A 22,386-nucleotide genomic window follows, 5' to 3' on the forward strand; every position below is an offset into this window, starting at 1 on the left:
TGTTGTAACCTTAGCAAGAGAGATGGTGTTTAATAATAAATACTGACTTAATTTGTTTCAGGATCATGTAAAACCAAAAGGCCAAAGAAGAACACGCAGAAACCCTCTTTCCCTACTGAAATCACCATTAGGTGCAGTTTTTCAGCTTTGAAGTCCCTAGTATATTCCAGCCCATGAAACTGAATTAAGAAGATGGAGCATCATGCTGAATAACAGACTTTCCCAAGCCCTTTATGTGTAGGAGAGAGAGATGTTTCTTGAAATGTTGTACCCTTCATGGAAATGAATATCAAGAAAAAGAATGTGAACAAAGCCTGTAACACTCTACCAAGTGCCAGAGAAACCCCTGCTAGTGTCTCTAGCATCTTGCTTTCAGAGCAGGTTTCACCATCTAATGTGTCAGATCTTCCCAGAACTTTGCCCGAAATAGTACATCTAGAAGAAAGACCCCACAGAAGGCGACCAGGCACTGTACTAATATCAAAACGGTCAGATTCTTCAAACATGTCTCAGACACCACTGAATAGGCCCGTCATCCCACCAAGGAGACCTGGCTTCATGGTGTGCTACATCTGTGGCAGAGAATTTGGGTCACAGTCTATTTCTATACATGAACCCCAGTGCCTAGAGAAGTGGCGTGTTGAAAACAGTCAGCTACCAAGGCATCTCAGAAGACCAGAGCCCAGGAAACCTGAGGCCCCTACTGGTGGTTCCTGTATGCTTTCAGCTGAAAATGAGGCAGCTTATCACAGCGCTCAAGCCCAGCTCCTGCCCTGTGAAAACTGTGGCCGAACCTTTCTTCCTGACCGTCTCATTGTGCACCAAAGGAGCTGCAAAGGTGGTAGCAGTAATGTGGGGCTGTCAAGCTTTAACCCCCATAAACCTGGTAAAGGCCCAAGCTCTGGGTCAGGCTCAGCAAGTGATGATCCATCCAAGACTCGTCAGAAAAAGAGCCAAACTACACGAGCCGTGTTAGACAAGGTAAAGTGGTAACCATGTGCTGTACAAAAGGGTGTGGATGCATTTCAATTCTAGGCACTCCAGAGGAGGCTGGGTTCTCATCAAATTTAAAATTGCTTTCCTCCATGTGAAAGTTTCTTTGCTGAATTGTAGGTAAAGGACAATACAGTGTGAGTCAGGGAAACTTCTTATTCCTGTATCTTTTGATTTTCCTGTTGAAAGGAAGTGGTTGGGTTTTCATACTCTGTGGTCCCATGAGAGTTCTGTCCCCAAAAGGGACCATTGTGTGCTATAGTTCCCTAGGAGATTCTATCAAGCAGCTTAGGCAAACTTCAGATGTTATGTATCTTAGCATGTATTAGGTATTTTTGTTTAGTTAACTTGAAATACAGTGTTTCCAATGATTTTCACTTTTTATCGTTATTCTTAACTCTGGCATGGAACACAAGTTTACTGAGGACTACATATTCAAAGGCAGCAACTTGGAGTATAACATCAACAAAGTAAACAAGACTGCACATTTATTTCCACTGAATTTGATTCAAGATCCTGGAATAAAGAAGCTGATTCACATTATCCAATAGCTACACAAAGTTTTGGAAAATGGCATGTGTTTTTCTGCATTTGTTTTTGCACAAGCTGTCTTTTGGCCAGAAGTTTTGTAAAAAGATAGATGTCTAAATTTAGGCCCAGTGTCTGAAATAAAAGGCAAGGCTGTTGGTTTTTTTGTTTGTTTGTTTTTGTTTTTGTTTTGTTTTGTTTTGTTTTGTTTGGTTTTGGTTTTGGTTTTGGTTTTGGTTTTGGGTTTTTTGTTTGTTTTTTTTTCTTTTTTTTTTTTTATCTTTTCACCAGTGGTGGCTGGACTCCTGATAGCCTAGCCTACTTTTAAAAATGGAATTTAACTTCCTCAGTCACCAAAGGAATGCAACGCTATGCAGAGCATTTCTAAAATGTTTTGAAAGTCAAAGCATGCTGTATTTCAGTTTTTCAGCTGCTGAATAAATGGAGGTAATAGCATTATGCTAACAAACATGACAAGACAATGTGAGGCCTCTTTATATTATATTATTTGAGGCTACTAATCGATAGATACTGGCAAATTAGGTCCACTCCTCAGGTCTTTTATCAGCAAATTTCAAATAACCCACAAACAGTTCAAAGTGCTGCATAGGTGCATCTATTGTTGTGGGAAAGGAGATGTTCTTGTTGTACACTACATTGTACTATTTACCAAAGAAAAGGTGTTGCTCAAAAGGTGTTTGTTCAATGAAAGTCATGGGTGTGAAGCAGAGATTTTTGTCCACCACACATAATTCTGTATGTTCAAAAAAAAAAAAAAAAAAGAAAAAAAAAAGAGGCTGGGGGGTAAATGTTCCTAGTTACAATGTCATAAAAAAAAAAACCAAACAAGTTTAAAGTGCAGTTTGGAGTTTGGCATGGAGAGTGACTCTAAAAATGTTTCCCTCTTGCACAACATATCTGATCCCTGTGTGGATTCAGTCACATCTGCTGACTTGTTTAACAACATTATTACCACTTTTTACTTCTGTGAGTTCTGCCAGAGCCAGAATGAATTGTGTTCAAATCTGTTCTTCTGTGTGAACAACAGGTTTCCTCATTTGCTTTCATCAGTTACAGCAGAACTAATGAGTCTCTACAGCCTGCAGTTTGTAATTAAGTCTGAATGACTTCATTATTAGTGACAACTTTCAGGAAGGGATGATGGGTTTTACTTCTCTGAAGTTCTTTATTTTATTATTTTTAGAGGCATCCTTTTGAACAGTGGTGCACTAAAAAGGCAGAGATAAGAATGGAAAGAGTGAAAGAAATTGCCTGTGATCCCAGGGCCATGAAGGACTGGCAGAATGCTTCTTAAAGACATGGTCGAAGGAAGCCTCTTTTCCATAGGTTTAAATTCTCTGTCTGAGGGTCTCCACCTCTTGTTTAAATTTTTGAAAGGTCTGCACATTGAAGGATATTGAAAAGCACTAAGCTCAGGGAAGGACTGCGGATTTGCTATGAACAGGGACATGGTCTGGGTCTCCTTCGCAGTCTTTGTATTTTTCCAACATATGGTTTTAATTTTCCTCACCTTACCAGTTACTCAGCTGCTTATTAATTCTGCTAAAAAAAAAAAAAAAAATACCACTATTGGAGTGAAATGGCAATCTGCTTTGTTCCTGGCAAGAAAGCATTTGAGGCAGTCCCTGTCTCACTTAGCACACCTTATCTCTGTTACAATTAATTATTTAAATACCTGTTTAAAGTCCTGATTCAGCAAAACATCAGAGGAAAGGAACAACTGAAAAAAGTCCAGCCCTTCTATAAGCATATTTAAGAACGGTAATGCTACTGTCAAATTACTTTATGCAATGAAAGAAGTCCTAAATTAAAAAGCTGTATTTTCCTCATTCTAAAAAAAAAGACCTGACCGATTTGATGGTACACCATGTGAACGGCATTTTAACTTTACAACTGCAAGCACTTTTGCCTGTGTAGCTCTGTCCTGGACTTCTTTCTCCCTTAGCAAGCGCAGGGTCAAGTATCATTACTGACAAACACTCCATTCAGTGTTAAGTGCCTTTAGAGCCCCTCTAAGCCAACTCTTCCACTAGCTGTCCTTGCTCTCAGGTTGCATGAACACATCTGAGTTAATCATGTCTGGCTGTGTAAAACAAAAACCAGCCTATGCTTAAGAGACTCTCAAGGATCACATAAGCTCAGAAATTCTGTTTTAGATTCTGCTGTGATACCCCAGATAATGGAAGGGATGTCTGGAGCTACTGAAACTCAGACTTACACTAGAGCAGAATATGGTTTTTGTTCTTTCATTGTCCAAAATGTCTGCTAGATGTGAGTATTAATGACTTACTCTGGGTATATGCTACCATTTTTTTGACGACAGATAACGCTGATCCTAAAATCCTATCAGATGTGTCACTAGCATCTGCTGCTGCCATCTGCTGTTTTCTTCTTATCAAGTTAACTACCTAAAAACAAGATTTCAGTGATCTTCCGTTACTGTACTGTAGCGCATTCTAACATGGCATAAGTCTTGAAAACTTGTGTAACAAAAAAATGTTGATATTGTATCTTGCTCTACCATAAATTCATCTAGTCACCTGGTAAAATGAAAACTCTTTTACCTGCTGTGTAATTCTGATGAAGGTGCAGCAGTTTGGAATATCTGGTTAGGAGAATACTGACAAATATATTTGCAAATGTAGAAAGTTAGATGAGAATAGACAGTGAATGGAAGGTTTGAATGAAATCTATTGACCATTCTCATTGCGAATGATTGAGCTTCCTGCCTTTCTACCTTTACACAAATGCATGCTCATTATACTGATGTATTTATTTTAAAAGGTAGCACATCAGGAGTAAAATGGGATATTCTAGTAGAGTGAAACTTTTAATTGCAACATGTCAGAATTACCTTGCTGTTCGAGGAAATTTCATACACAGGCATATGAGCAGTCCTAGCATTAGTCTGCTGTTGTGTCAGGGCAGTGGCTCAAAGCACTCCAGAAGGCTGTGAAATGCACCTTTGGGTGGTCATGAGAGGCATGCCACAGCTTGTCCCTGTCCCTTACACATGAGTCTTACTTTCCAGAGGAAATGTGGGAAGGACAGCTTTCACACCACATGATCCTATTGCTAAATGTTTGTACTAATCTGTTCCTGAACCTCTTTTACTTGGCTGATTCCAACCTATGACAAGAGCTCTGGCCTAGTGCAGGAAACCTTCCCTCCTCCCATTAAAATAAATGGACAACAAAACAAATAATAAAGGCTGGGGTGTATGCAGTCCTGGATGACAAATATTTATGGAAGGGAGTTTGAGAGACAGTCTTACTGGGTGTACTTAAGAAGAAATTAAAAGCTTTGTGCAGTATGGGAGGATTTGACCTCATGTGACATCGTAACAGCCTGCGGCTAACCTCGAGCAATGTCAGGTCTATTGAAAATACATAGTTGCATAGCCCTCTGAGCTAAATAACTTCATTCATGGTCACGCAGACGTACTTAGCAGTCTTGTGGAAAAAAAGAAAATACTGAGACACCGAAGTAAGGCTGAACTGTGCTGTTAGGTATTTGTAGGTACTTTTATAATAACACATGCCCTCAGGAACAGACTTTCCCTACAACCCTTTTTAAAAATGAAAAACAAAGCAATGAGCAGACAGACTTAGCCACTGGCCTGTGAGTAGTTTGGGTTGGAAAATTGTGGTGGTTCCAAAAATAGTTTAGTTTCAAACTGCAGGCCTCCAGATGTGACATTTAGGATAGGCACACTCTGAAGAGAAAAAGAAATGAAGGATAAATATCATCAGCTGTAGAAATTCCAAATAAAGCTTATCAGAACTGGAGTTCCACAGTTAAGCAACAAAAGAACTGTCACTACCAATTGTAAGGACATTCTCCTTCAGGTTTTATTTTTCAGCATTTTAACATGTGAATTTACAGAGGTGGATTTGTGTATGTAATTTGATGTGCAGTGAAGGTTCAAACTCACTACATTTCTGAAAAAATAATCCCATTCTTAGAGTGATCTGATTCCTTTTAATTAATTCTGGTTGTTTCTGTACAGTTTTTAATTCTGGAAGTGACAAAACAGACATTTCTATTTGAACAGATCTCTTAAATATTTTTTTCACCAAATAGGCTTTAGTTATGAATAAGTCCCAACTGATAACTTTGGAAAACAGAATCCTCTATTTAGCAGCAATCACAAAACAAACCCCACCTATAAACACTCTGTCAGGATTTGGAGATCAGGATCACAGTACTACTCATTTAGACTTCAGGTTTTTGTGTGAGACTACCAAAAAGACCATCTCAGAACTGTGGGAATGTATCCAGATTGCACTGGATGGAGGTTCCTAACTTTTATCTTGCAGGTCTCTGGCAGCTGTTGGCAGATGTAGGATATCACAGCTGCTTTAGAACAAGTGTAATGGATTTGAATGAAGCAGTCATGGGTAGCAGACTAGCCTTGTTCACTAAGGAGATATTTACAAGATAAAAACCTACTTGATTTTAACAATGATATTTCTGTACTTCCGTTAAATGTATTCGGAGTATTTAATGTTTAAGTGATTTTTCACCTGTCTCATATGAAGTCTCCTTGAAGCTATAGAATTGCTTTTATTATACTGCCCCATACTGTGGAAATGACTGTAACAGTGCAGGCTAACTAAATGTGATTTCCATTTGTATTAGGATTCCTTTACCCCCTTCTGGTAGTATAAAAAGTGTCTCTACAAACCAAACGTAAATCAAATTGCTTTTTCATGGTTTTTGGCCAATGAATAATCTATTTTACTGAATGGCAGGAACCTAGTTAATGAAAGCTAGAGAGGTAGATGTGCTCCCAATGTTTTCACACTTAGCATTTTTTTCAGAAAACGATTTCTAAAACGCTGTAAGCATACCCATGAGAAGCATGCACAGTGAAATGGGCTCCTTGACCTCAAGAGTTTATACTGTGGCATCCTTATTTAAAGCTCTTCAGAGCCTACCAACTAAAAAACACTGCCTTCAAAATACTCTGTATGCGGGCCTAGAGTCTTATCTCCAAATCAGACAAGGTCTAGCTCAACAGCTGAAGTAAGGAAGTAGGTGAAAATTAATGATGAAAAATTGGAGGTCATTCTTAAAATATCTGTTGCTATATTCAGATATGAAAAGGAAGAGAAGGTTATAGACACACACATACATATATTTAAAAGCAATGAGAAGAACAAAAACAACCCTTGTTATCAAAAATGGCTAAGGAAATTCCATTTGAAAATGAGGAGGATTAAAATGTCCCTGGAAAGACTGTCTTTGCATAAGTTATATTTCAATTCACTGTGAGAACTTTCCAGATGAAGTCCAACTTTTCCCAGCAAAAATACGCTTGTAGGGTAGTATTTCTTCATGTAATTGGGTTTACATGTGTGATACAGGAAAGAAAGCTTATGCAGATTGTTCACTAATGACATTTTCAGACTGTGGCATAAATGTGAGAAGAGCTGCCCAGAATTTATTGAATACACTGATGGTCTAACAGACAGAGTAATAAATACTGGAACAGGTTATGCTTTGTCTTACACAGCAGCAGAGGAAAAAATGAAATCCCCACCTCCCCTGTTTGAGTGAGAAAGGCATTCCATGTTTGGTCTGGCGTGGCTGTCCCTCTGCCTTTAGGAAGGTGGGGAACAGCTCAACTCTTACTCGTATTCTGCAGTCAGGAGTGCAGGAAATGCTGGCAGTTGTGAGAACCATCAGTGTGACCCAAAGAGCTGTCTCTGCAGTATGTTTTTGCACTGCTCTTGGAGTCCAGCTGGTACTGACACCATGCCTAGCCCAGGATGTGCCTAAGAACACTAGTAAATCCATAATCTGCAATACCACAGTAATTCTATATTTTTCAAGCTTAGAATATGTATTTATGAGGCTTGGGGTTGAGGGATATTTTTTCTTCTGGTAAGCTGTTTCTGTTTGCGAACAAAAGCAGATCTGCAGTGCAGAAACAATGACTTGCTTAGAGCCAGTTCTGCCCTAGCTACAGTCATTGGCAAAGCTCACACTGAGACCTTCTGGATAAATAAACAACAGTTCCATTTTTTGTCACTCTATCCTGAAATATCCTGGATCAGTTTTAATCCATTGAGGCCAAGAATTCCAACAGCTAACTGATTTGTGGCAGAAGCAACGTAGGGTTAGGGACCACAACCACAAGCTTGAGACTGCTGCCCTCACTGTCCAGCTTAAGAGAGATGCTAAGGATGGACACAGAGCATTACCTGTAATCTTCCTGGAGATGGGGTCTTTTTGCTACACGACTAGACATGAGCAGTTCAGCTGATGTTGCTGCTTTCCATGTTGCTCCTGTTTGGTAGATTAAAAAAAGGGCTTCAACATTTAAGATGGAGACCGTGCTGCATCAACATGATCAAGCAGAGGAGTCATTTAATACAGGAAGTTGATGGTGTGAAAATAAGAGAGATAAAACCTACATACCTAAATATTAATTAGATGAGACACAGGGATTTTCAGCCCAGTATCTAGAAGGGTCCTATTTGTTCCAGGTGCCCAGTTAATAAGCCAATATCTCTTACAAGCTTCAAGACTGAATCCAGACAAAATGAAATTGATAGAAAACAGTTACACTGATTTCACACATATGAACCAGTTTCTTACTCTGTGATTGTTTTAATTCAAAGTTGTTCAGATTCAAAATTAATGTTGAAAACAATCCTTATTCTTCATCACGATTTTTATTTGTAGGCACAAGTGGTAAGACGTCCACCAACAGTGATTTGTTACCTATGTGGCCGTGAGTATGGAACAAAATCTATTAGTATCCATGAGCCACAATGCCTGAAAAAATGGCACCAGGAGAATGAAATGCTACCCAAGCACCTGAGAAGACCAGAACCCAAAAAGCCTGAAGTCAGACCCCTGCAAGGTAAGCTACAGACCGAATAAGGAAGAAAGTGGAAGGAAGAAAAAAAAATTTCAAGCAGTAGTTTAGAGGTTTGCAAGTACTTATTTTTCCCTTTTATTGTGAAGAGAAGGTAGCCATCATGGCTTGTTTTAAGCTTTCCAGTAAGTATCCTGTTCTCCTTTTGTACTGCATCTGTGAGAAGTAAGAGTAGTTGTTGCCTTGTGGGACATGCCTCCTGGGACAGTCCTCTTTATATATCAGTATGTTCCAAATCAAAACACGTAAAGAACCTGCTTCACTGTTACATCACTACCTTTTGACTATTTTCAGTGCTGTAGAAAGGCATACTTTAAAATGAGCAGAAGCATCCAAGAATAATGTGCAGACTTGACACATACAGTCACTAAAATAAAATACCCTTTAGGCAACATAAACACTTCAGACAGGTTTTATACCTGTAGCATTGGTTATAAAAAAAGCCTGACACTAGTACTTAGCAATGGTAAAAAGTGAGTGGCCTCAAAAATAGGAGTTCTGTGGTAAAATAAGAAATATAATACTAAATACATAATGACTGGTAGAAAATAAGGTATTTTTAAAACCTACTTATAATATATACTACATTATAAGTTTTTTTATTAAAATATATTTATAGATAAAAATGCAGTATCTTCTTCAATGAATATCCAGTGAATGTTGTTGATCCTTTTTTATTTATGAGTCCTAGAAATTTTGTTTGTGAGACATTATACTATAAACACATTGGAAAAAAAATACATGTAATATAAAATAAACATTGTATTTCTGCCAATTATGTGGGTTTGTGCTGTAGGTTCTGTTTTGTAAGATGCCCAGATCTTACTTCTTCAAATCAATAAAAACTGATGATCCTCAGCATCCAACTGAGCTGTGCTCCCATATGTATCCTAGGAGGGTGTGTTTATGGTAGGATCAAAAGGGAATCTTATCTGTGCTTTGCCTGGAAGCTGCTTTCAGGACTTTCCATTCCCACAAAAACTTATTTCACCATTTCAGCTGAATGCTTTCCCTGGCCCCACCAGATCATCTTTGGCTACTTTGGGCCAAGTTTGGACCACTTGCTCACAAGCAGCTAATTCACACACTATTTTTTATGTATCCCATAATTTCCCACATCTTCCCATCATGTCTGGAAAAGTAGACATATTTTCCTACAACTCACTATGAAAAAGTCATAAACTGGATCAGTTTACAGCAGTACAAAGAAATATGCCCCCAGAAGACACACACAGGAGAGAGCAGGTTCGCTGAGAACGCTAACCAGCTGTTCAAAATAATAATGATTGCAGCTCAGATAATATCAAATCAGGACTTGGTTAACAGATGCCAAGAAGCAGAGTTGAAGCTGCAGTAAAAGATAGTCTCAAAAGATATTTTCATTGGATTTGCTCTTTTTGTTGTTAAGCTTTTTCTAATTATTACATGTTGTGTGATAAAAAAAGATGGGGAAAATGAGAATTCCATCTGAAAGAGGAGGAGGTAAAAGGACAAATGAAATTATTTTGAAATACACTGTTCTTATTTGAAGGTGTGGAAGCAGAAAGACAACCACTCTTTGAGAGAACAATCCAGCAGAAGGCTCCTAGATATGAATCAGAAAATTGTCTCATTGAGTCAATGAGTCACATCAGGCACCGTGCATCTCCTATGAGGTGTTGTGTGCCCACAGTTCCCCAGGGGACATTGACCTGCTTCCAGCATCTGTCCCTTCATGCCTGCTGATGCAAGTCTGATTAGTTCTGTAGCCTGAGCTAAAACTGCTGTTCCCCTGCAGTTGCCTCATGCTCGTGGCCTCAAGAAAATAATCTCAGTGTTTTTCTTTTTCTGTAAGACTTACTCCTGATCATCTGGTAAATGCTATAACTGACCTTGAGACCACATACATATACTGTATGTCTCACAGTTTCTCAGCTTAGGGAGGAGGGGTTATCCTGTTGTTGAATGGAACAGGCAATGTTCAGAAAAAAACTCAGAAATATTAACTGCTTACATAAAACTTTTTATAACCTACATAAATCTTTTTCTGAAAACTCAAGTGTCACAGGAAGACAACCGCTGCCCTGATTACAGTGTGTTTTGTTTGTGGAATGCCTAACACATGCCTGCAAGGAGAAAGGAGAAAGTCATCTTTCTTTCTCTCTCTTTTTTTTTTTTTTATTCAATAAACTTTCCAAAGTACAGAAAATACACATTCATTTCCTGCAAGCAAAGGGGATATTTGTCTCAGCCAAGAAAAGAAACACTACTTGGTTGCTTTTCTAACAAAAAGAACATTAGGAACAGGCCTATTAAGAGATCTAAGGCTTATTGTGGTTATGTGAACCATTGGATATGAATCATATTAAAAGTGTATGGGCCTTTAATGAAGAACTTTAACATGTGCCAATCTCAGAAACTATGGAATATTTTTAAATGCACAAATCCTTCTAAAAAAATATTGTCTTTTTCTGTGTTTTCATACCTTTTGAAAAAGATAAAGCAAATACATCTTCAAATCAAGCCATATAGATTTTTTTCTGCACTCTTTTCAAATGAAGACTCTTAAGATCTAAATTGAGGTATCAAGCAACCTACCTGGCCTTTTTGGAAACTGGTGTGAAACAACACTGTGAAAGTCCATTTCAAGAATAAAGTAAACAATATTTTTTTATACTTAAATAAAATATTGAAAATACATCTGATGTGCATATTTGAAGAATGTTCCTGAGCTTTTGGAGTAATCACTCTTCCCACAGTGGAAAATAACCGAGGGTAAGACTGAATTAGTGTTTAGATGACAATAGAAGCCATGACCTCACTGGAAGTTGAGGCTTAAAAGAATTGTAGGGTTTTTTCTTTAAGGTTTTAATCTTACCTGAGCTTTACTCCACTTATTGGCAAAACTTGCACAGACTTCATGAGGGAGAAAATTGGAATCCTTGTCCAGAGCACTACAAAGAGCATATTCTCAAGTCCTGCCCATTGACATGGTCAGATAATACCTTCTCATCAAAGAGAACTTGAAGTAAAGCCAAAAAGGGAAATTTGTTGATAATAGTATGTGTGCAAAGATGTTAATAATTAGCTGAGAATGCATACACTTAGCATGATATTTTCTCTGTACTCTCATACAATACAAAATGATTCAGTTTGAAGCTAATTTAATTCAACCCCTGGGACAAAAAGCAGAGTCTTTTTAATATATTTTTTACTCTTTTGCTTCTTTATTTTCTTTTTCATTTGCAAAAGCCAGTATGGTTTGGTTAAACTGAAAGGCTCAGTCAACAGGTATTTCCTGAAAATATTTTCCATAAAGAGTTGAATGTGGGTCTCCAGAATGAAAGCTGATACTTTCTTTTTTTAATTTTCCAGCCAAAGGTTTCTATGATCTTGATTCTTTAAATGAGGCTGCCTGGATCAGCGCCCAGAACCAGCTAGTTCCATGTGATATTTGTGGGCGTACTTTTCTTCCAGAGAGGCTGATCGTCCACCAGAAGTCCTGTAAGCCAAAATATTCGAAGCAGATGTAATACACATACATACACATGCCTGTGTGCTCACACACACAAATGTGTGTACACACAAATGCGCACACACAAAAGTCTGTGTGTGCATGAACACACACACACATGCATTCATGCCTTTTAGCCAAACTGTCAGAGAAATAAAGTACAGCTGGAGAGCCATGGGCATCAAAACTGCAAAGTGTCATCAGATCATGTAATCCAAAAGACTCCGGAGTAAATCAGCTGTTGTTACTGTAGTGTAAGGTCAAATATGGTGATTTTTTTAGGCCAGCAGTAGCAAAAATGCCTTCTCATTTCTACTGTTCAAGTAGTCTCACCTTGAAACCACTGTCTGAGAGGGGTGACATAAGAATACTTGGAAGGAACATGAACTGTCATCCTTCTTCTCTTGAGACTGCACCTTTTGGGGGGCAGGAGAATCCAAGTGAAGAATCCTCCCAGTCTGCTTGCTGAATAGCTGTACTGTCCTCATCTCCATTTGTCAAATGGGGGATGTTCTTCAGTCCCATTCCTTTCACAGCCTTTCAGATTTAGCTAACTGGACCTTTGAAAGAAGTTGTGCCTTCAGCATTCTTTTTCCATGGTATGTTTGTTATTTTGTCTTCAGCGAAGAACAGAAAAAAATAGGTCACAGTTGTTAGAGATCTTCCACTGCAGAGATCACCAAAGGGGAATCCCACAGGGATCCGCCCTATGGTCTTGCTTTTTAACAGATCTGTGTGACTGGGAGAGATGGTCTAATGTCAGGAGCAACCTTGTCTGCATATCCCTTGCTCAGTGGATATATTCCAGAAACTGAAGCTTCAGACACCATTTAGGAAATGAGCATTTAAATGAGGAGGCACTAACTGAATCTCAGTGAAAGCAAACCAGGAGTGTTAATCAGGAAAAGTAATTATTGAGGAATTTTGTTTCTCCTGTATCAAAGACTTGTCTAGTTAGTGTAATGACCTCTAACTGAACCTGACTAATCAGAGAAACCAAATAGCTCCTTTGGGTTTGTTGTTTCAGGTTTGTTTGGGTTTGGGTTTTTTGTGTTTTTGTTTTCGGTTGGTTGGTTTTGTTTGGGGTCTTTTTTGTGGTTTCGTGTTTTCTTTGTTTTTTTGTTTTGTTTTGGTTGGTTGGTTGGTTTGGGGTTTTTTGTTGTTTGTTGTTGTTTGTTCATTTGTTTGTTTGTTTGTTGAATTTGTGAGTGTGCATGTGTCTCCTTGTCCATCTTTAGCACAAGACTATTCATTGTCTGATACTCAGAGTTTAAATCCACAGAGCACTCAAGTGTTCACATCCTTATGGGAGAGTGCATCTCACAAAGCCCTGGACTGCTACAGGTGAAATATCCCCATATAAAGTCATGGGATGGAAGCAAAGATGAGCTGGTTTTAGAAAACACCCCAGAAGTGCACTCTTCTTGGAGCATTTCATGCTTAAGAATGATACTGACCATGTGATTTGTCCTTAGCTCAATAAAGTGATTGTGCCAAAAATTTTATAAGTTAGCAGAGCACATCTTTGTCATGAACTTGGTAACAGAAAACACATTTTTATGTCATGCCAAAACAAGCACGGTGTGTCAGATGTTCGGAATAAAATACCATCCTGCCCTCTGCGCCAAATGTGACCAAAACAGAGTGCCAGTATGGGCAAGAAGGGTAGGTGTCTTACAAGAAAACAGTAGGGAATGTGTTTGAATGTGCTATTTTGAAAAATGCTATTATTTTACATAGCAGAATCAGTGCCAAAACACGTCAGTGAATAGATTTAACATAGGAAAGAAGTAATACTCCCTTTAACAAGGTACAGCAGAGAGCACTTTTTATTATTACTTTATTTACTCTGAAGTGTTTTATTAAGTAGCCAGTAAGGTTATTCAAAAGGTATGAAAAAAATCTAATACAAGCTTTTAACCAGCAATATAGACTTCCTGGTACCACAAAAGAAACTGTACCTCAATGTATGTTTCCACTTTCAGACTTAAGGCCCTGAAATGGGCTGTTTTGTATTGTGACCAATGTAACTTTTCTCAGAGCATTCACACTTACTATTGTACTTACAAATCAGATTAAGTGGATGTCTTCATACACACTAAAACAAAATACAGTTACCAGCAACTTTTCTTTTTCCAAGCTATCAAGCTCTGTGATTTGTAGCATAAGTGAAATACGAAGTAATATCATTGTTCTGCTATTAGAGGAACACTCCTGGCTCCAGCCCTGTTGGGCTGTTAATTCAGACTGGGAGAGGTACGAGCATTCTTTGGTGAAAATAATTTCCAAAACAATCAATAGGACCTCAGAAGCCCTTTCATGTTCAGAATGAGAATTGTATTGCCTGAAGACAGATATTCTCAGAAGGCGAAGGTTCACTTTCTGTTCTACTGTGCAAAGCTATGTAAATCCTACAGATCTGTCCTTGTCAGTGTAAGGAGACTCACTGATGGACCTGGACTGGTGCCATCCCTCCTTCTTTTGCCTGGGAGAAGGCATGTGGCCTGAAGAAAGAACAACAGAGCCACCGGTCTGTGATTGCTAGTCTGTCTCCTAGGAACTGCTGGCAGGCAACATACACTGCAAGACCCTGGAGACTCTTGTAATTCACAGTAGGTACGGCCCACTGAAAAACAGCTTGGTAACTGGAGGATTATGTATGTCATGCAATCTCTCATTTGTGTTCCCTCTTCCTCTTCTAGGACCTCTCTTCTGTTTGTCAGACTTGCTAAGCTACATAGAATCACTTTAGTTGGAAAAAACCCTCAAGATCATTGAGTCCAATGGTTAACCTCACACTGTCAATAAACTGTGTCCCCAAGAACCTCACCTGCACAACTTTTAAACAACTCCAGGGATGGCGATTCAACCATTTCCCTGGGCAGCCTGTTCCACTGCTTCACAACCCTTTCCATGAAGAAATGTTTCCTAATATCCAATCTAAACCTCCCCTGGTACAACTTGAGGCCATTTCCTCTCATTCTATCACTTGCTACTTGGGAGAAGAGACCAACACCCTTCATGCTACAACCTGCTTTCAGGTAGTTGTAGACAGCCTCCTTTTCCTCAAGGCTAGACAACTCCATCTCCCTCAGCCATTTCTCATAAGACTGGTGCTCCAGATCCCTCACCACTTTTGTTTCCCTTCTCTGTACACCCTCCAGCACCTCAATGGCTTTCCTGTAGTGTGGGGCCCAAAACTGAAAACACAATTTAAGGTAGGCCCTCACCAGTGTCGAGTAGAAGGGGATGATCACTTGCCTAGCCCTACTGGCCATACTATTATTGATACAAGCCAGGATGCTGTTGACCTTCTTGGCCACCTGGGCACACTGTTGACTCCTATTCAGCTGGCTGTTGACCAACACTCCCAGGTTCCTTCCCAGCAAGCAGCTTTCCAGCCACTCTTCCCCAAGTCTGTAGCATCACATGTGGTTGTTGTGACCCAAGAGCGGGACCTGGCACTTGGCCTTGTTGAACCTCACACAATTGGCCTCAACCCACTGATCTAGCTCATCTAGATGCCTTTGTATAGCCTTCCTACCCTCAAGCAGATCAACAGTCCTGCCCCATTTGGTGTCATCTGCAAACTTACGGAGGGTGCACTCACCCCCCTCATCCAGATCATTGGTAAAGAGATTAAACAGAACTGTCCCCAAGACTGAATCCTGGGGAACACCACTTGTGATCAACTGCCAACAAGATTTGACTTCATTCATGCCAGCTCTGTGAGCCCAGCCATCCAACCAGGTTCTTATGCAATAAAGAGTCATCAAGCTTCTTTACAGTCACTTCAAGAGCAGAAACATGTTTGAAAGAAACTAAGCACAATCACTGCAGTTTTTTGAATTAAAAATTTTGCCCTGCCTTCTGGTGGGCTTCAGATGTCAGAGTCCCTGTGTCATTCTGAAAGTTGGACTCAACATCCTTATGATTTTAGATCTGTCAGAAATTTCACCCAGAACAGTTTTTGTGTGTTTTGTTGTCAGGTCTGCTCTTGTTTATTTTTTCTTTTTTGGATTATTATCTCCAAAAGTAATAAAATCTGCCTGATGAACTGTGCAGAGAGTTTATAAACAATCACAAAAGTCCTGATATTAACTGTACTTTTAATGTACTATTGTGTCTTGTCCAGAAATACCACTGTATGGGAACTCCTGAAGCCATAACCCTCTAGTATGGTTTCCACATTAGAGGATTTGGCAAATTAAGAGTTGTCTCTGCTTATAGGTTGTTGCTGCTGAGCTCTGAATGTAACACAGGATCTGTGAAACAGTGAGCCTTACCACTCACAGAGGCAAGTCAACTTTGTGCTGTGAGGACTGATGGTGAGACCAGAGCATGCAGGAATTCAGCAGGAGGCAATAGCCCTCAGAGGATCTCAGAAGCTGTAACATCCTCTTCCTTCCATAACATCCCTGACACAATGATTTTCAAAATATGTAGAAATATAAAAAATACTCTCACGGGAGTGCGTATTGTCCCATTTCAGACTCTGACAGGATATCACTGTCACATCTTCAGGTTACTCTGAGCTTTTCTGCTGAGTTTACCAGCTCTGGTGTTAGCTTGTTTCAATGATAGTGAATTCGGTGGCAAGATTTTTTCACTGGAAGGAGCACTGATAGTGCCTTCACAGCTTGCTCTCAACAGAGTTAAAATGAGATCTTATGAGCATTTTTCATTATTGCTTGGCATTTATCATTCTGACTTCTTTTGCAGAAGCGGAAAAGGAAATGAGAAATTGAGCTACTTTGCTTCCTTTGTTTTCATACTTCAGTGACTTGTCACTTAACCTTGTCTCATCCACCATTGGCTCACAGTGATTTCCAGCTCAATTCCATGTTTCCTACTGGCACAACACATCTAAAGAGCTGAAAAATGTTTTCCTGTACTTCAAAAACAATGACATTTTATCTTGTTTGCCATAAACGTGGTGATAGCAACTAAAACTATTCCTAGACAAAATATACAGAAAATCAGAACGTGAATTGGCAAGCAAAGTTCAATCACATTAAACAAATGAGCATCCACTTTCAGACTATAATTAAAATGACTGGCTGACATTTGAGTTCAGCCAATTGTACCTACCAGTTCTGATTAAAAAATTAGACATTTTAGAAAAGCAATCCTGAAAATCATAGTCAAGCTAGATGAGTTTAACCGCACACTTCAAAAACTGGACATTAATGAAAGAACCCACAACTGCAGATAAGTATGAGATGTAAAGTGGTATAGTTTGGCAAGCTGAGAATGTCATGGTCCTTTAGTTACCATGCACACTTTAAAAGGTCCCACATCTTTAAGAGCAGTAGCAAAAAATGCCTAGCAAGTCTTAACAAAACTGTTTTCATGGACTCTTTTTCTCAAAGACTAACAACACTTAGTAGACCACAGCTTGAGAAACAAAAGCATTGTCAATGCAAATGTTGTCAAAATACCAGATTCTATCTAAACGATAGAGAGAACCCTCATAGATCTGTGTATTCTCTCTGCATGGCGTAGATCTGGAAAACATGTAATACTGTATAGAAATTGTTTTCAGTACTGCCTCCTGACCATTGAAAATTTGTATGCTTAAGCTTTAGTTCAGGGTTTGTAAACACAAAATTTGATTCTGTACTCAACAAAGCCAAGTCCCATGCTAGCATGTGCATACAGGATGGAACCAGTAAAACTAAGGGATTGATCAGATGTTGACACGTATATGCCTTGATCAAATTAGTTCCTGGAAGTTTTTTGAAAGGGCACACAAGCTTTCATGACTTATATTTGTTTAACGATAGAATTCCATAACTGAGCATTAAGTTTGTTTTTATTACCCAGTTCAGAGAGCTGGTCCACACAGAAAGAGTTCTAGGGTGGCTTTTGTCTGAATTAATGTTTTTTTCAGGGCTCCTCTCTACCCAGCTTGTCAGTTTTCTTCACTGTCAGTGGGATAGGGTTTCCTGAATTCTGTATTTCTGAATTGTGTCAACCAAAGTGAGTTCAAATGAGTTTGCTGCATCTGGACAAATGCCACATTCAGCAGGACAGTAGGTCATGCAAAAGCAGGATTCATCGGGGCCATGTGGTCCACTAGGAAGCCTAGAAAACCCTCCAAGAAATTGCCTGAGGGTCTGTCTACATTCTTGCATGCTGTTACTCACTTGATCCTCCATCAATATCATAACTGACAAACGCAGAGTATTTCTGACTCTAGGGCATGCAAGGGTTAGGGACTCATCCTAAATCTATATTACTTAGAAAGCTTCTGGCATTTGCAATTCAAGAAATATTGTTATAATCTGCACAGAGTTGAGAAGACAGCCATGATTATAAAACTGGAAAATCTACCTGACAAGGCAGAATCCAGGAACTCAGCCTACTTACCTTTTCAAAAAAATATTAGGATGTACCTCACTCATGACCTGTACAAATCCAGGTTACAGAGCTTTATTTCCAGAAGAAAAGATTAAACAATCACCAAAGTAGGAATTTGATGTTAGACAAACTCAGGAATAAGAAACTCAGAACCTTGAAACAGTGCAACAGTTTATGGAGTTTTGCAGTGGACTGTCCGTGGTAGTATTTTTATAAACTAATAATTAATGGTTTTGGTGTTTTTTTGTTTGTTTGTTGTTTGTTTTTTTTTTTTTTTTGGGGGGGGGAGTTGTGTTTTGTTGTTGTTGTTTTGGGGTTGGGGTTTTTTTGGTTGGTGGTGGGGTTTTGTTTGTTTTTGTTTTTTTGTGGTTTTTTATGGGCTTTTGGAGGTTTTTTGCTTGTTTGGGATTTTTTTTTTTTGCTTTTGGTTGGGTTTTTTTGCTTGGTTTTCTGTTTGTTTTAATTTTGCTTAAGTCTAATATGAACAAATTCAGACCAGCCTTGTGTTACACTATAGTCTGTGGAACACTGGACTAGAAGACTCTTCCAGATTATAGAGAATTTTCAGGACAAAAAATGGAAGTCCAAGAAATACATTACAAGTAGGCAATGATATCTCTGAATTAGGTAGCTAAGACTTCAAAGGTAGCAATTAAAAAGTAGAAACTGAAAGATGCATATCTTTTAAAAGTCTTTGCATTTTCAGTAGCCCCATCTCTCCGAGAACGTAGAAATCGTCAAACAAGTAAACAAGAGAAATCTGTTTCTGAAGGCTAGAGCAGTTGATGTGGTGTAGGATTTGTACCTGGATTTGGAAGCTGACTCAGACTGCAAAGTCAGATTGGTATAAGAAGTTCTTTAGAGCATCAGTGAGAGACATCTCTGGCTACAAAATTTTGAGATAGTCTCAAATGAAAGATAAGCTGCCAGTCTGGTCAGAAAAAGGAGACTGATTTCAAACCAAGTAAGTGTTTTGCCTTCCTTGCTTTCCCTGGTGCCTTAAGGGGAGAAAGATTTACCTAGGTCAACTCACAGAACTTGTAAATATAAATGGTTAGAAAACTGGCTCTTTCAGGTTCGTTTCAAACTTTATTTTTCTAATACACTCAATTCAAAACAAGTTATATTTATTACCGTCTATTTATACCAGGCTTAAATGATGGAAAGATGGGGAAAAAAAGGGAGACACTAGATGTAGCTTGTGATAAAAACAGATTTCCAAGACCACCTTCTCCAGTCTACTCTTCTTTGCACAGTACTGGATTTGTTACTGTCTAGGAGGCAGGCAGGTTATTTCAGAAGCAAGGTCAGAGCACACACTATGGAGTCAGACCTCAGTAGTGATGTAGTCCATTGAACAATGGATAATTTACAGATAAAAGAGAATCACATGGGTCCCATGCAGCCCACACTCAGGTGAATACAAAAGAATGCTGTAAAAATGTCACCTTGGCCTTGCCTGTAGTTGTTTTCTCCCCTGCATCCCCTCCTCCACCATTTAGCCTATTTATTGCATTTGAACAGAGGTATCCTCCCTAGATACCTCCTGGAGAAGTTACACTTCTCAATATATTGCCATGAGATTGCAAAACATGTGCAGCATGGAAGAAGTAAGAGTCAGAAACACAGATCACATTGCACAGTCCATGTTACGAAGTAATAGCTGGAGGCACTTAAGTAATAGAGCCACATGGAGTGGTTTCAATCCCTTAATATGTAATATTTACATTGTATCACTGGGAAGATAAGATTTAAAAAGAACATGAAACTTGAAAAACACAGTTGTGGCTTCATCAGTTCAGCTTATTGAAGGGAGGACAGTCTGTTTGATCTGTCATGCATATTGTATTTCAGTTCTGAATTTTTAAGAAACAAACCAAGTTCAAGAGTAGAAATAATCACTTATAATCACAGAATTCCAGTTCTATATACTTAACCTCGACGCCCAGGAACCTGTGCAGGTTTTACAAACTCATCTCATTTAGGTAACATAAATGACTAGATACCAAATTCCTCACTGATGTGGCACTAGAAATGCCTAGTACATTCTGTGGAATATTTGGTTTATCAAAACTTACACTTCCGAAAAGACAAGGGAGGACATCCAGGGCAGCTTAACTCAGCTTTTCTGAAACAGTGAATGGAAAGTATCTGTGGGTCCTCTAGTGTTTTTCATATGTTATGGTCTGCAAAGCTGACACAAATGCCAGAGAGACTAGCCCCAGCCAGTTGGTAAAAATATGACTACGGTATGAGGTGATCTGCACAGCCAGTTTCTTTTCAAAGGAGGTAAGAGACCTTCCTAGTTCACCTGTAAGTCTGAAGTCAAAGGAGATAGGTGCTTACATACCTCAAGAGATACAGCTGTGTTTAAATAGAGAACTGTAAGCTGTCTAAATGTGTGGAGCAAGCTGTTGGCTTGTGCAAAGGTTTGTCACCTGTTAGGAAGGAGCTGAAGTCTGCAGACCTGCTAATGAATAAGTGACAATATTAGGTAACTCCTATCCAGAAGAGTCCATAGCAAGGATATAGGTGTTACGGATGTCTTGAGGTTTCTTGTTAGAACTAAGAAAAAGTTTCTGGAGTCTTTTCAGAACTACAGTTAGATTTCTTCCTGACTGTGACCCTCTCAAAGGTCAGTAGATTCTGCTATTCTAAGGAAAACCTGTATGCAAAGAAGCGGAGGTGGTAGCACATGTCCTGAGACCCCTGGTCAGGGCATTCAGACTGGGAACATGAGTGGTAATTCCCATGTCTGGGGTGCATGCATCACATTCCAGGTGATCCTAGGAGTTTCAGAGCACTCTGAAAAGCTCAAGCAGAAGGATTCTTATCCTTAATAGCTGGCACTTCTTTATAACACAATTCCAGCATTCTAGCCTGAGGTATAGAGAAAGATAAACTCATAGTTATCTGAAGCCAAAGTTTAACACAAAGCAGCCTTTTTTTCTGTTTTCTCTGCTTCTTGAGACTTTCCTTAGTCCAGCTTATAGCTTCCATGTGTCTGCATCGTCCACCATTTGAGTCTTGCAGTTGTTTGCATGTCCTAAACCTGATCACAACGCTTCTCTTTTAAGAAGGTTGTTTTGCTAATGACTTGGTTGGCTCACTTATGGTACAGATTTTCATATTTTCTTTTCAAATTTACTTTCCATCATGTATTTCAATTCATTAAAATAAAATTGAGTAGAAAACTATGCATAGTACAATTACATGGACACAGCTAAGTAGTTTTAAAAAAACATATGAAATAGCTATTTCTTGTCATGCAAAACCTGCAGTATCATACCAGTAAAATGAACCAGCCCTTACAGAACCATTGAGAGATATTTTTTATTGAAAAAAACAGCGTGAAGGAATGGCAAAGCTTTGCTGCTCTCATTAGTAAAAGCTATCACTAAAACCTAGCTCAGCTGGCATTTGGAATGGTGGTCTTAAATGCAAAGAAGATGTTTGTCATGAATAAAGAACAGAGCAGGAAGAGGATGGCAGTCGTTGAGAGCAGAGTTCGAGTACATATCCACTGCATTTCTACATTGTGGTTATACAGATGTTTCTGTTCAGTTGTACTTGGGCCAGTGAAGAGGTTTGGGACTTTCTGAAGCTAACCAACAACATGGCTACGCTACAGTCTGCAGCATCGCATGCAAAAGTCCAGCTAGTTTCAACATAGCAAGACCTGACCTCGAAAGCAGTCTAACCATGATGGTCCGAATAGGCTAGTATAGATTTTGCAGCATGTATGACATTCCTTGCTCTTAGTTTCTGAAGTGTGCCTGCTTGAACTCCTTCAAAAATACCTAAGGTATTTTCACTCACATTGCATTTCTCAATGTGCATCACCTTAAGTCTAGAACCAATAGCAAGCTAGAACTCTTCAAAGAATGCTAAATATATATGTGTGAAACATTTTTTCAGTTACACGTTTTCACAGAAAATCTTAGTTTAAACATCTGTAAATCCTCTGACCTGGAAGGGGGTGGGAGAAACAAAGCAGTTACACTAATAAAACCTGAGCATTTTTAAAGTTGGATCTTTTGCTATTATAGTTTTAGGAAATTGATTTTTTTGTCCTTGTTTGAAAGTATAATGGTGAAGG

At 39.0% G+C, this 22,386-nt stretch overlaps 1 protein-coding gene across 1 annotated transcript; it reads left to right on the forward strand.

Moving 5' to 3' along the window:
- Nucleotides 1-276: 276 nt before the first annotated feature.
- ZNF475 (zinc finger protein 475) lies at nt 277-21,960 on the forward strand (the record flags this gene model as incomplete). Its single annotated transcript, XM_082074182.1, has 4 exons — nt 277-981; nt 8,236-8,416; nt 11,786-11,939; nt 21,852-21,960. 4 exons carry the CDS (start codon nt 277-279, stop codon nt 21,958-21,960), a joined length of 1,149 nt encoding a protein of 382 aa, XP_081930308.1.
- Nucleotides 21,961-22,386: the final 426 nt, after the last annotated feature.

Source organism: Streptopelia decaocto, assembly GCF_964273445.1.
Source record: "Streptopelia decaocto genome assembly, chromosome: Z".
NCBI classification, from domain to species: domain Eukaryota; kingdom Metazoa; phylum Chordata; class Aves; order Columbiformes; family Columbidae; genus Streptopelia; species Streptopelia decaocto.